At 41.6% G+C, this 14,137-nt stretch overlaps 1 protein-coding gene across 1 annotated transcript in view; it reads right to left on the bottom strand.

Annotated features, from left to right (window-relative positions):
• Positions 1-14,137, bottom strand: part of SGMS1 (sphingomyelin synthase 1) — a 209,203-nt gene that overhangs the window by 25,977 nt on the left and 169,089 nt on the right. Inside the window, exon 6 of the mRNA XM_065407676.1 lies at positions 3,315-4,167. Within this exon, the coding sequence (XP_065263748.1) occupies positions 3,315-3,955 (641 nt within the window). The 5' untranslated portion in view covers positions 3,956-4,167. The remainder of the gene's footprint in view (positions 1-3,314; positions 4,168-14,137) is intronic.

Here is a 14,137-nt window from a genome sequence, read left to right as displayed (position 1 = left end):
TGCTCATCTTCTCTTAACTGAACAGTCCTAATTTTCAACTTGCCTCACATGTAAGTCTTTCGGTGTATGCCTACACTGCAATAAAAACCGGCAGCACTGAGGGTATGGCTACACTTGCAGCTGTACAGCGCTGTGAGTTAAACCCGCCTTCGTACAGCTGAGTAGGGAAAGCGCTGCAGTGTGTCCACACTGACAGCTGACAGTGCACTGGGCGTGGCCACATTTGCAGCGTTTGCAGCTGCATTGTGAGCGGTGCATTATGGGCAGCTATCCCAGCATTCATGTGGCTGCAACGTGCTTTTCAAAAGGGGGGGGGTGGAGTGTGACAGGGAGTGTGGGGGGAGAGACAGTGGGTTTTGGGGTACTGAGAGTGTGTCAGCACACTGCCTTTCAAGTTCCGACCCCCCTGCCCCCCCTGCTTCTCATTCACTCACTCAAAGCAAACAGCAAAATGTTTGCTTTTTCTCTCTGGTACGGAGCTTTGAAATGGCACTTCCGCATTCCTGGAGCCGATCACAACAATGAAAAGAGTGGCCACTTGATAAGGGGATTATCACAGCGCAGCAAGATATCTCCTCGTTCACACTGACACCTGGGAGTTGTAGCCACTACGCTGCATCTCTTATTCCTCTCGGGGAGGTGGAGTACCTGCAGCGCTGTAGCCAGGGAGACACAGCGCTGTACGTGCCTTGCCAGTGTGGACGGGGAGTGAGGTACAGCGCTGTGGGCAGCTTTATTGCGCTGTAACTCGCAAGTGTAGCCAAGGCCTGAGTCTCAGAGCCTGGGTCATTTGACATGGGCTCGTGGGGCTCAGGCTTTTGGATTTTTACTGCAGTGTATCAAGTATTAGGGGGTAGCCGTGTTAGTCTGTATCCACAAAAACAACAGGGAGGCGGGTGGCATCTGAAGAAGTGAGGTTTTTTAACCCATGAAAGCTTATGCCCAAATAAATCGGTTAGTCTTTAAGGTGCCACCCGAATCTTTGTTGTTACTGCAGTGTAGACGTTTGGGCTTGGGCTAGAGCCTGGGCTCTGAAACCCTGAACCTCTATACTGCAATTTTATACTCTTGCAGCAGAGCCCTGCGAGCCCATGCCATGGGTCTTTCATTACAGTGTAGACACTCTCAGTGTCTCTAATAATCATTGCCTTTTTCTGAACCCTTATATTTCTTCTCTCTCTTTTTTGTGATGTAGTGACCAGAACTTCACACATTATTCTAGCAAATGTATATAAATATTATACATACATTCTAACTTTTTGTTTGATTGCACATATGTACATACTGCAGGCCTATAGAACAAGCAGTGCCTGGCCCTCCTGCCAGCTACTCTGCCTCCCAGAGATGCATGGGATATTTCATGCCACTCAAAGCTATTGTTCCAGGCTGTCTGCAGATCCAAGCAGATATTACGGCTTTGGTTATACTTGTCATATTTTCAAGGTTTTCTTTGCAACAAGCTCTAGAAACTTGCTTGGTTTTTTTTTTAAATGAAATTTGAGATTCCAAACTCACCACACTACTCCGGGAGCTAGGGGTCCTAGCACAAACCAATAATGCCTATGCCAATCCTGTCTTGTCCTAACTGTGCCCTCAGCTCCCAGTCTTCCTCCTATGAGACACACAAAGGGAGCTTGGAGAGAGGGAGATAAGAGTACTGAGCAGCTGGCTGGGGAAGAGAGAGTTTCAATCACTGGCCCATTTCCCTCAGCCCTATACTGCTAAGTTTGCCTGAAGGAAGAAACAGAAATGGCCAACAGGGAATTACTGCTGAGAAAATAAGCCAGGCACCAGACTCTAGGAGAAAAGATGAAGGGGTAGAGGGAACATGTGGACTGTGGAGGTGGGAAAGGCAGAGAGTACTGATGGGCTGTAGGGAATGAGGGGATTAATTATGGTGGCTCAGATATCATGGAGTTGGGCAGAGTATGAAACCTTTTCAGAACAGAATGCAGATGGATAAAGAAGAATTACTTCACTGTATGAAAAGAGGAAAGTGAAGAAATGTGCAGGCAGCAGGGTGGATGAGAAAAATGATTAACTGATGGTAGGATGCATGGAATGCTAGGGGTATAACTGATATATAGTGATGGGGCAATTTATGGATTTTTTTTTTTGAAGGGGAAATTGTGCGAACCCACTTTGATTTATCAAGCAAATTATATGAAAGTGTCATGCAATTTTCACACCTCAGGCTTTTCTGCCAAGCCCATGTAGACAATTCTAACATACTCCGTAGTCAAGGGCCATGCAAGTTTATGTAGCTTTCCATTCCTTTCAATGACACGCTTGAACATGCCACTTTACTAGTGGCCATACTCTGTGAGCACCCACTGATGTCATGTTCAATTCTGTCCAATGCTGATTATCAAGACTGCTTTTTTGGATGTTAAATAGTTGGTTTCTGGATCTCAAATATGCTTATTCTTGCTCTTTGGGGAAAAAAAGTGAGAAGATATGAAAATCCTGATACTGGTAAAAGTCAATGCTTTGAATACTTCATTGACAGAGCTTAACAGGAGATAAATCTGATGTTAATCAGTTACCAAACTGGTTTATCTACTGGTAGTTTAAGGTGGACATTATCTTCCCCATCTCATGGAAGACAAAACCCATACATCTTAAAATGGTTAGCTAAGATGCAGCAATCCCGGAACTATTCATGTGGTTTTATTCACATGATACGGTTTGAGTCTTTTATGTGTTTTTCACTATATTTCTTTGTGTATCTCCTTTTGCACTTTTAAAAATGTGATATAATCATTTTAGCATATGTCTTCACTATGGAGTTAACTCCAGTTATCTACACTTGAGCTGGCCTAACTCAAGTGAGTGGGCACACTGACAAACTGAACTCTTGAGGTATGCAGAATGATTGTGAGAACAGCTGAGGAGTTGTGCTATTGAGCTGTGTTAATTCAAGCTGTGACCTAGCTTGAGTTAAAAGCACCACCACATTCAAAAGTTAATGGTTTTTGTGTGTGGCCAGGACTTGAATTTGGGGCAATACTTGAGTTCACTCTGAAGTAAAGACAAGCCCACATATTTATACTAACCACAGTATTTAGGATTAGCTTCCTTCTGTACTTTATGAACAAAAAATACATACACTCCAAAAAATCTATATAGACTACGTGATACAGATTTAGATTTTTCTGAGTCTGCCAAGAGTACATTGACTTAAAAAAAAATCACCCCAAGAAAATGGAACACTTAAAAACACTACAAAGATTTCAGTTTTATACCTTAAACCCCTGCTTCTCCCAAAAGCGATTAGTATATCAAACACCACCATTGCAAAAAATTGTACTTACTTGTATTTTAAGAGAAGCCACTGAATTAACCAGAGTCCTACAAGGATCATGCCATTAATTTCACAAATAGAAAAGGCCCATTGCACACGGTTAAAACGGTCAAAAAATGCATCTGGTAGGGGAGGCTGCACCTCCTTGGGAGGCACTCGTTCATGGACGACTGAGATCGTCACTGTGGTAAAGATGAAACAGAAAAGTGCATAAAGAAAAGCCAGGAAAGTCTTCCCCCACTCCATAGGATACTGGGAACGCTCTGGCTCTGGCATGGGGATCTTTATCATCTCCTTCCTATATCCATTTGGCATCCCATTCAGTTTGATTTTAGTGCTGAAATCATTTTCACTTGTGGTGACATCTGTACTGATGCGGAGGTGACCATTGGCATGCCCATTTTTGTGCGCCTCAATGTGGTGCTCCATTTTTAAAGTTTCTATCATGTACAACAACCTCTGTCCATTGTCAGAAGACACACGTGACAAAGGTGGCTTCTTAAAATCCTCCTTAGTTAGATTGATCAAATCCTGCCCAGTGTAAAATTCCAATGGTTCACAGTATTCTGGCACAGCATTCTCCATCAGCCAATTTGCCACCTCTTTGGGTGACCAGAATGCCACTTCTTTCATTTCGTCAGGCAAATGCATGCAGTCTTAAGTTTACTTTAAACCAGGCAGCAGTCACTATTGTTCCAATACAACAAAAAGCCTCTCTTTGGCTTGTTCATCCTGTCAGATGTGCAGCAAAAACCAGTTTGGCAAGTTGACAAGTACAAGTTTCTAAACACTTTGTAAAAATACCAATATGTTGTGGCCAGTCCAGGAAATGGTTCACCTTTTTTGCATTTGTATTCTTCTTTCTAGTGAGAGAGAGAGAAAAAAAAGAGGTGTTAAGATGGTGTTTAACAGTAAGTTTGCATTTTATGTTCATTAGAAAAAATTAACCCAAAGAAGCAATAGGAGCATGAAGAAGTAGCTTTTTAAATTCAGACAAATGCATATGACTTTTCTTTTTAAGTTTGTTTCTGAATACTCAAGATAGTTACTAGTTTGATCTTCTGTATGTGTCATTTTAACAGTTAATATAAGTTGTCTGGGGCAGGGAACCTCTTTTTCCCCCCCCCATGTTTCTACAGCACTTGGCACAATGGGGTCCTGGTCCATGACTAGGGCTCGTCAAGCTAGGTAATACAAATAGTAAAATCATTACATGTTCATCCATCAACTGTGTGATCTTACTAAGGTAGCTCCTGTCCTCTCACACCCCTTCCATACTACTGTATGGTATGCTCACTCTTTGTATCATACCTAGAAATTAGACTGTAAAACCCTTGCCTTTGTTCTGTCAAGCACCCAGGACAATTTTGGGCACCATATAAACTAATAATTATAAGTATTGTTTAAAGTTAGCAAACACCTGAAAAGCTGCAAGTGTGGTTTTTTTAGGTATGAGTTTTTTCCCCTTAAAGTAATAATTTACTAATTTATAAAAAGAAAAGCTTTGTAAATCACCTGTTTTTATCAGTTTTGCAGTTTTATAGTGAGAATTATGGCAGCTTCTTTAAAAGAGTGAATTTAGCATTCTAGCTAGAGAAGCACCAAAGAGGCAACATATAAGTCTGATGCAAATCATGCTCATCTCAACATGTTTTCACAAGATTTTAGCTGAAAGTATAGGTAGTCGACTGATGATGTGAGATTTCAGCCATCTTGAAGATTGAAAATCACAAGATTTTGGTCAGACTGAAATCTGAACTGGAAAAATAGACCCTTCCAGTTTTAGGTGCAACATAAAATCTAAGCAGAGGGAGTAGTTTCAGATCCATGATGTAGATATTAACTGTACAAACTTTGCAATAGTTCTGATTTAAAGTTATGGTTTATTATAATCTGTAATTTTAACAGCCCCATACTAACTTAATTTTAAATAATCAACAAAATAAAATGTACAATACAAAGCAAAATGCAAGCTATAAGTCACAGAAATGTGGGGCTGCAAGGGCTCTCAAAAGGTTATCGAGTCCATTCCCCAAGAGCTGAAGCAGAACCAAGTATACTTAGACCATCCCTGACAAGTGTTTGTCCAACCTATTCTTAAAAACTTCCAGTGATAGGGACTCTACAACCTCCCTTGGCATCCTATTCCAGTACTTAACTATCCTTACAATTAGAAAATTATTCCTAATATCTAACCTGAATTTCTCTTGCTGAGAACTTAGGCAATTACTTTTTGTCCTACCCTCAGTGAACATTGAAAACAATTGACAACCATCCTGTTTATAACCACCTTTTACGTATTTGAAATCTGTTACGTCGCCCCTTAGCCTTTTCTTCTCTAGACCAAGTATGTCCAGTTCTTTCAACCTCTCCTCATAAAGTCAGGTTTTCTAAATCTCCTATTTTTGTTGCTTTCCTCTAGGCTCTCTCTCCAATTTGTTCACATCTTTCATAAAGTGTGGTGCCCAAAACAAAATACTCCAGCTGAGATGCGACATGCCAGTGCCAAGGTGAGTCGAGTAGAACAATTATCTCTCATGTCTTACATATGACACACCTGTTAGTATATCCCAGAATATTTGCCTTTTTTTGCAATTGCACCATATTGTTGGCTCATATTCAGTTTGTGATCCTCTATAATCCCCAGACTGTGACCAACTATTACCCATTTTGTAGTTGCACATTTGATTTTTCCTTCCTAAATGAGTACTTTGCACTTGTCTTTACTGAATTTCATCTCGCTGCTTTGAGCCCAATTCTACAATATATCTAAATCCTTCTGACTTCTATTCCTGTCCTCCAAAGTGCTTGGAACCCCTCCCGGATTCATGTTGTCCACAAATTTAAAAGAATACAAACGATTAGAATATTCTATACACTATGAAAACTGGTACAACAAGATTTTACTGGGGGTACTCAGGCCTGTGAGTCACCATGTTCCACTCCCTCCAGTGCCAGGGAGTCTTCCTTGTGTTTAGCTGAGTGTTAGTTCCCTGAGGTTAAGCACTCTCCTCTGGGCTATGCCAGCCCTTACTTTGCATTACAGTTTAACAATAGGTTCACCCCGTCCCCAAGTCCCTTTGAAGCATTTCCCTGTGATATCCAGCCTGACACTGGCTACTTACAGAACTACCAGGTCTGCTGTTCTCAAAGGAAAAGAGCAGACCAGCTTGTAAGATTCAACTCAGGATCAATACTATGCTTAACGTCTCAGCTCTTATATATGTTTACAGTGAAAAGAAGAATAAATTTATTACACTGCTCTACAGCCAAAATGCTTCTGAAATAAATGTAGTCAAACTTTACTAATTCTGGGTCACTGAGAACGAAAATGATGCTTAAAATTGTTGATTGGCTCTAGTTTTCAAGATATGCTATTGGGTCAGTATATACGACCCTTGACTTGGGAATGGCGGAGGATACGTGAGTTATAAAGGGAAGGGATCTCAATTTAAACCAGAAATGACTAAAATACATCTTTGACTGGATCTATGAATAAATCTATGATTGGGTTTGGACAGTACTTGCTTTTTAGGCAAAACAATGAATGATGCAATCTGAAGCTGGTATTGCGTCATACATAATATGAATTGCATCATGTTATTCCTAGAAGTCATGGATGATGCAATCATAACGAAGCTTACATCACTCTGCTGAACAAATTGCCCTATATCAGCTCTAGAAATCATACAGTGTCATGCTCTCTTATTTGTCAGTGTTTGATTTTGCAAAGGGACACATTTCTGTTTAGCCAAAGTGAGCAGAGATGCCTCGTACTTGTGTGAACAGTGCAGATAACTTCCGCTACGTTTGTAGTGAAGTGACTTTTGCATCACAAAAGCGCAGTATAACCACTATGGTTAAGAAAGCCTATCACCTTTATTTTGGCTGCAAAATTGGAGATCAGGACAAGAGGTGGGCCCCACACATATGCTGCAACATTTGTGCAACAAATCTTCGCCAGTGGTTGAACAGGAAAAGGAAATCTATGCCTTTTGCAGTGCCAATGATTTGGAGAGAGCCAACAGATCATACCAGCAATTGTTACTTCTGCATGGTGCCTCCAGTTGGGAAAGGTGTGTCAAAGAAGAAAAAGTGGACTGTGCATTATCCAAACATTCCATCAGCTATACGCCCAGTACCCCACGGAGAAGGTCTGCCGGTTCCTGATGCACCAGAATCATTCTCACTTGAGTCAGACGAGGAAGAGGATGAAACTTCTGGTCCTGAACCATCAATGTCACAGGACCCACATTTTCTCCCATCCTCCTCCTCTGAACCACACCTCATAACACAAGGTGAACTGAATGACCTTGTCAGGGATTTGGAACTACCCAAGAGTAAGGCAGAGCTGTTGGGCTCCAGACTACAGCAGTGGAATCTCCTGGCAGGTGATGTTAGGGTTTCCATGTTCCGTGACAGTCAAAAGGATCTTGTCCCATTCTTCTTCATGGAAGGTGATCTTGTAGCCTGCAACAACATCGATGGTGTGATGGCAGCCCTCAACATCGTTCACGATCCAGATGAGTGGAGACTGTTCATTGATTCATCGAAGACGAGTCTTAAAGCTGTTTTACTGCATAATGGCAATGTTTTGCCATCAATTCCAGTTGGTCATGCAGTCCATATGAAGGAAACCTATGACAACATGAAACAACTTTTGAGGTGCATAAACTATGACCAACATCAGTGGCAGCTTTGTGGCGATTTGAAGGTTGTTGCTCTCTTGCTTGGTCTGCAGACTGGATACACAAAGTACTGCTGTTTTCTCTGCGAATGGGATAGTCGTGCAAGAGATTCCCACTACATCAAGAAAGATTGGCCACTCCGACAGTCATTGGAGCCTGGGAGGAAAAGTGTTCAGCATCCACCACTTGTTGAATCAAGGAAGATTTTGTTACCACCCTTACACATCAAGCTGGGTCTGATGAAGAACTTTGTCAAGGCCATTGACAAAACACAAGCAGCTTTCAAGTACCTCCGTGGAAAATTTCCAAGGTTAAGTGAAGCTAAGATAAAGGAAGGTGTCTTTCTTGGTCCTCAGATTCGTGAACTTCTTCGAGATGATGCATTTGACCATGCACTGCGTGGCAAGGAAAAGACGGCATGGAAAGCCTTCCAGTTAGTGGCAATAAATTTTCTCAGAAACAACAAGGCAGACAACTACAGGTTTTTGGTGGAAAACCTCCTCAAGGCATACAAAAGCCTTGGTTGCAACATGTCACTAAAGATACATTTTTTGCACTCTCATCTAGATTTTTTTCCACCGAACTGCGGAGCAGTGAGCGACGAGCACGGCGAGCGATTTCACCAGGACATTGCAACAATGGAGAAACGCTATCAGGGCAAATGGAGCCCATCAATGCTTGCAGACTATTGCTGGACAGTGACAAGAGATGCTCCATTTAATGAATACAAGAGACAAGCCAAGAAGCGCCGAGTAGACACTGAATAGGACTAAACTATGTACAGAATAGTTTTTTGCCTTTTGTTTCATAATAAATTTTATTTATATAACCCTTTTGCTGATTTTTAAAGTGTTACATAAACAGGACAGGTGAAATATTATCATGTAAAGCAACCATAAACACATGAAAAGACCTAGGTTTACAATTTATGATTAAAACTCTACTATCTACACAATATACATAGACATAAAATGTAAAAACTTAAATATCTTAGAAACAGTAACCAATCAGTTGTTTTAATTGTCATATTTGAATTCAGCACATCAAAATACATAATAAATAGCACATTTTATCTCTGAAGTAGACGACTTCTCAAAAATTGTAGACCAGTGTTATCAAAAATTGAAGATTAAACGGACAGTAAGTAAAAATACTGGAAACAAATGGTTACATATAAAACAAAATCATAATACACTTTCTAGAGACTAAACTTAACTAACAGGTTAACCTCCTGTCCAAAGAAGTTTATCTCACTCGAAGTCTCACCTCTGCAGAGTTTTTAGCCAAGTCTGGTTAAGGTCCTGTTTTCATCATTGTAAATGTGATGTCAGTTTACTTCCTAAGTACAGGATAAGGGGGTGTCTGGTTTGCCCCTTAGCTATAACCCCAAAGTTCATTGTCTTTACTCTTAGCCAAGATAACCCCCTGTGGTTTGTTTTTTCCTATTTCCTGTTGATTTCACATCTCTTGGTTAGCATTTGACTCTGTATGTAGAAGGGCATCCATTGTGTTAGTATATAAACTAATCATTGTAAGCTAATAGAGAGATAGGTGAATTAACATCTCTTGTCTGACAGGAAACATGTTTTTTTACCTCTGCTGGTGACTGACACCTTGATACAGACTGTAAGCATATATTTTCAGTATATATGCAAAAGTATCTGTACATATATTTCATGATGATATTAATAGCCAGTGTGACTCCGGCTTTTATTTGAGACCTCACATGATATTATTTGGTGAACCAGAATGTATATACCAGAATCAGGAGATACCTGTCCCCCTCTATATTCCCTTGCCAGGTGGCATTAAGAGGTTCTTGGGTCACAGAAGCTATTGCAACTAGATGTAACCACTCTTAAAAACAAAGAAGGATGAATAGGCTAAAACCATGTGATAGATCAGAGTAACAGCAATTTTAGAGAAGGGGGTTTTGCCAAACATCCTGCTAGAATATATGTTGGAAATCAAACTTCTCCAAAAGAGTAGGAGAAGAGTTGCATAATCCATTACAATCTGCTGAGTAAACAGTACGCTTTTAAAAGTTATCTAAAGGCATACTAGATTATCAGTTTATGGAAAAATAAATATTTGCATAATTTTCATGGGGCCTCTTTTCTCAATGCCAACATTAAACCCACAAATACTCCATGCTGCTAGTAAAGTAGATAGGCATTGGGTGATTCTGAGTTGAGGCAAAAACTGCATCTGAAATTCATGGCATTCTGCCTGGGTATTGCCGCTTATATTTTATGAGAAATCTCAAACATCTTGTCCAAATGCAGAACAAGAAAGCACTCCATCGTTCCATCCCCCCAGTATTTATGGTCTATGTTTGCCACACAGCCAGGCCCAGTTTGGTCATTTCAGCTTCTTGATACCCGCAGTAGCAGACTAAACAGTCTTCCATTGCATGACATAAAAGCTTCAGAAAGGGTAAGGGAAGAAACATGGGAAAAGCAGGCACGCAGGGATAGATTTTGAAAGCTCTGGGGGGCAAGGAATGGGACCGGCACATTCAGGAAACCATTTGAGTTAATTAACTAATCTGACACAGAGAAAAATAATGCACATTCACTATTTTTCTACAGATATGAAAATTAACTAGATCAAGCCAGATGTAGTAACAAGAGTTACTTGTTCTCACAGGGTGACTGGCTCCTTTAAGGGGAATCAGGGCTCAGTGTTCATTCTGAAGGTCCACCTGAGAGTAACTGACTGTCTCAGGTGGCTACCTAAAGGTTAATTGGAGAAGAAAAGGGGATAGGGAAATGTGGGAGAAGTGGGAGCAGGCCCACTGAACCCTCATCCGGACAAGTCCTACCTCCCTACACCTGGACCTTCCGCTGAGCACCCCACACTCAGACCCTCACCCCACTGAGCCCAACCAGCTGCTCCTGGACCCCCACCCCATCAAGCCCCAGCACTCCCCCAGCACCCAGATCCCCTCCGCTGAACCCCATCTCCCCACACCCCTCTGCTGAGCCCCAACCACCTTTATCTGGATCTCCTGCAGAGTCCCATTGCCCCTGCACCTGGAATTCCTCAATAAGCTCCTGTGCATCCAGATCTCCCACTGAGCCGCCCGCACCCAGATTGCCTTGCACAGAAACCTCTCATCCCACATCTGTATCCCCCACACTTGGGTCCTTCTGGGCTGAGCCTGCCCACCCACACCTGGTGTGGCTGGCGCAGAGGGGCAGGGCCCCGGGGTGTTTTAGGGGCAGGCCCAGCCCTTGCACCGTGTCAGCGGCAGAGGCAGCCTCACTGCCGAGTCCCTGTACGGGGGGGGGGGGGGGGCATCAGAGTGATCTCCCACCTCAATGCAGCCAGTGGCCTGTGCTCCCCACTGCCATGCTGGAGCCACCTTTATTTATTGACAAATAAAATTTGCAGAATTTAAAATATTGTGCGCAGAATTTTTAATTTTTTGGTGCAGAATTCCCTCAGGAGTATATACTGCATTAGTAATGCCCTGAGTTATCCTATCCCCATTAGAGTTAATGTTAGCCTAATTCTCAAAGGTGTTTCTGGAAAGGTTAGTTTATTAAATCAAGTTCTGATACTTTTGGAACTTACACAGGTTGCATCTTTCACTCTCTGGAAACAGGCTTAATCACCCAGGCTTTGCTCTCAGTGTCAAACACCCTTTCAATCTGTCATACCCTATTCTTAAAGGAACAACTCCCATTAAGCAAGTGCAAATAATAAATGCAGCTGTAAAGCCAGTGTTAGCACAAAATCCACATCACTTTAAATGCAATGTTTAGCAAGATAAAATTACAGCAAGAACTCCTGGGTCCTTATAGTAACTTTCATACATATGTTTTTTCCCACTCCCCACGAATCATCAGAAAGCTTTGAATTCACAAACTTCAAAACATAGCACAGATTTCTTCTACTTCAGAAATAAGAGTAATTTGTACAGAAAAAACCCAGCCCATACAGGTGAGCCAACACACATAGTGGGTTACACAAATGGGTTACACAACACACACAATGGGTTACACTTGTGAGGTGGCACTGAAACTCTAGGTATTAGGATTTTTGGTTCACTTCCTGGCTCTGGGAGCAAATTTTACAGGCAGCATAGCCAATTGTACCACCCCCCACATTTGCATCATCTGCAGGGGCTGAATCTGGGATCTCTGGATGGAAATGCATAAGCTTCTTCCACTTAAGCTAGAGGGGCAGATCTCTTTGCATGAAAGCAGCAGTGGAGTCAAACATCTGTATGCAGTTTAGGGTGACCAGATGTCCCGATTTTATAGGGACAGTCCCGATTTTTGGAGCTTTTTCTTACATAGGCACCTATTACCCCCCACCCCCGTCCCGATTTTTCACACTTGCTGTCTGGTCACCCTAATGCAGTTTAGCTGCTAAAGTGTGACAGAACCACACTTATCTAAGCATCAAATTTGCTAAGTTCCTTCTGAACTATTGTGTGGCAAAAGCGATGAGACTTGGCTCAGTTAGATCAGAAACTCTGATTCTATTCTCAGCTCTGCCCAAAGTGGGTGAATGAGGTGACCTTCTGCAAGCTCCCAGTTATCCTATTTGGGAAGTAGGTGAATAATAGCTTCCCCCCAAGACAGCAGTACCTTGGCTTACAGTAAGGGTTGTGGTGTGCAGCAGTCAGTAGAAGAGCTTGGACTAGAACTCATGGTACCTGGACTTGCAATCTAGTGCACTTTTCCATAGGTTACAGGCATTGTGGGGGAGTCAATTTCTCTCTCTTATTTTACTTCCTCAAAATCATGCAACTTGGCACATCAGCAAGACTGCTTGAAGCAGGGGCCAAATCTCATGACTCAGGATAAATATGAAAGAGTTGGCAACACTGACCAAGGTTGCCAAGAAATACAGTGAAATATCTAAGAACAGAAACCAAACCGCCTAACTCCAAGTCCCATACCTGAAGTACAAGATCATCCGTTCCTCATTCTTGTTTTGTGTTTTATTCTCTAAGTGAAGCCCTTTCCTATCAAGGCAACAATCACTACAGAAATTAGTAAAGTAACTAACAGCCAATTCAAAGCTGTGAATAGCTATTCACCAATAGCCATGCAGCTTTGAGCTTTCACTTTTATTTTTTAAAAGCTTAATATCTGCACAGGCAGTAACAAAGTATTTCTTAAAACAAAGCTCTGTACGTCAGTCACCACCTACATTATATACATTCTAAAACTGCACATTAGCTTGTGGTTTTAGTGAAATTACTTTTATTGTTAAGATCCAACAGTAAGCAATAAAAAACTAATAAAACGGCTTCCAGAAATTGAGTTTATCTTCCTTTAGCAAACACTGTTTTTGAAGCCTAGTCAAGTCGACAGTGTCTATATAATAAATATTAAACAAAAAGAAGTCAAACAAGTTACAGTAACAGTCTGAATATTAATTAGTGATAGATTTTTGTGCCTAAAAAATATATATAACCAAAACTATCACCAATGCTGGCATGAAACAGTTTGCCTTAGTACTTAGATTGTAAACTCTTTGGGACAAAGACTGACTCTTTTGCTCTGAATTTGTACGACTATCACAGTGGGGTCCTAGTCAATGACTAGAGCCCCTAGACGCTGCAGTAATACAAATATTAACAGCAACAACACCAGTACCATTCCACTACCTCAGCCGTAATATACCAACAGGCCTACAAACCAATATAAGCTTAAAAGGAAACTAAGTTTAAAGCCAGAGCATATAACTCTAGTGTGTGCGTTTCCTATCAATGAGAGAAATCTATATCTACAGGGCATATTTCAAAATTACTGCAACTCCTCCCAGGCAGCCTTGCCTCCTGTCATCCTGGATGATTAGCAGCTGATTTCTAGAGGGATGTGGGATGGCCTCTCAGCAGACTGATCACATAACATAAGGCTTTAAAACATTACAGTAAAAGTTTAAGTTGGCTTACAGGACTGCAGGCATCACCAAATCTTGAGCATGAGACTCTTCAGCAATTGTGCTGTTGTATTTTGAGACAGTTGCAACCTCTGAGTAGATTCAAAGCAGGGGTGCTGGAACTAGGGGTGCAGCAGCACGCCCTGGCTTCAAGTGGTTTCCATAATATACAGGGCTTGGAGTTTTATTCTTTGGCTTTCAGCACCCCCACTATAAAAATTGTTCCAACACCATTGATTCA

This window comes from Emys orbicularis, chromosome 7 (assembly GCF_028017835.1).
Source record: "Emys orbicularis isolate rEmyOrb1 chromosome 7, rEmyOrb1.hap1, whole genome shotgun sequence".
Taxonomy (NCBI): domain Eukaryota; kingdom Metazoa; phylum Chordata; order Testudines; family Emydidae; genus Emys; species Emys orbicularis.
This window is presented reverse-complemented; position numbering and strand designations above follow the sequence as displayed.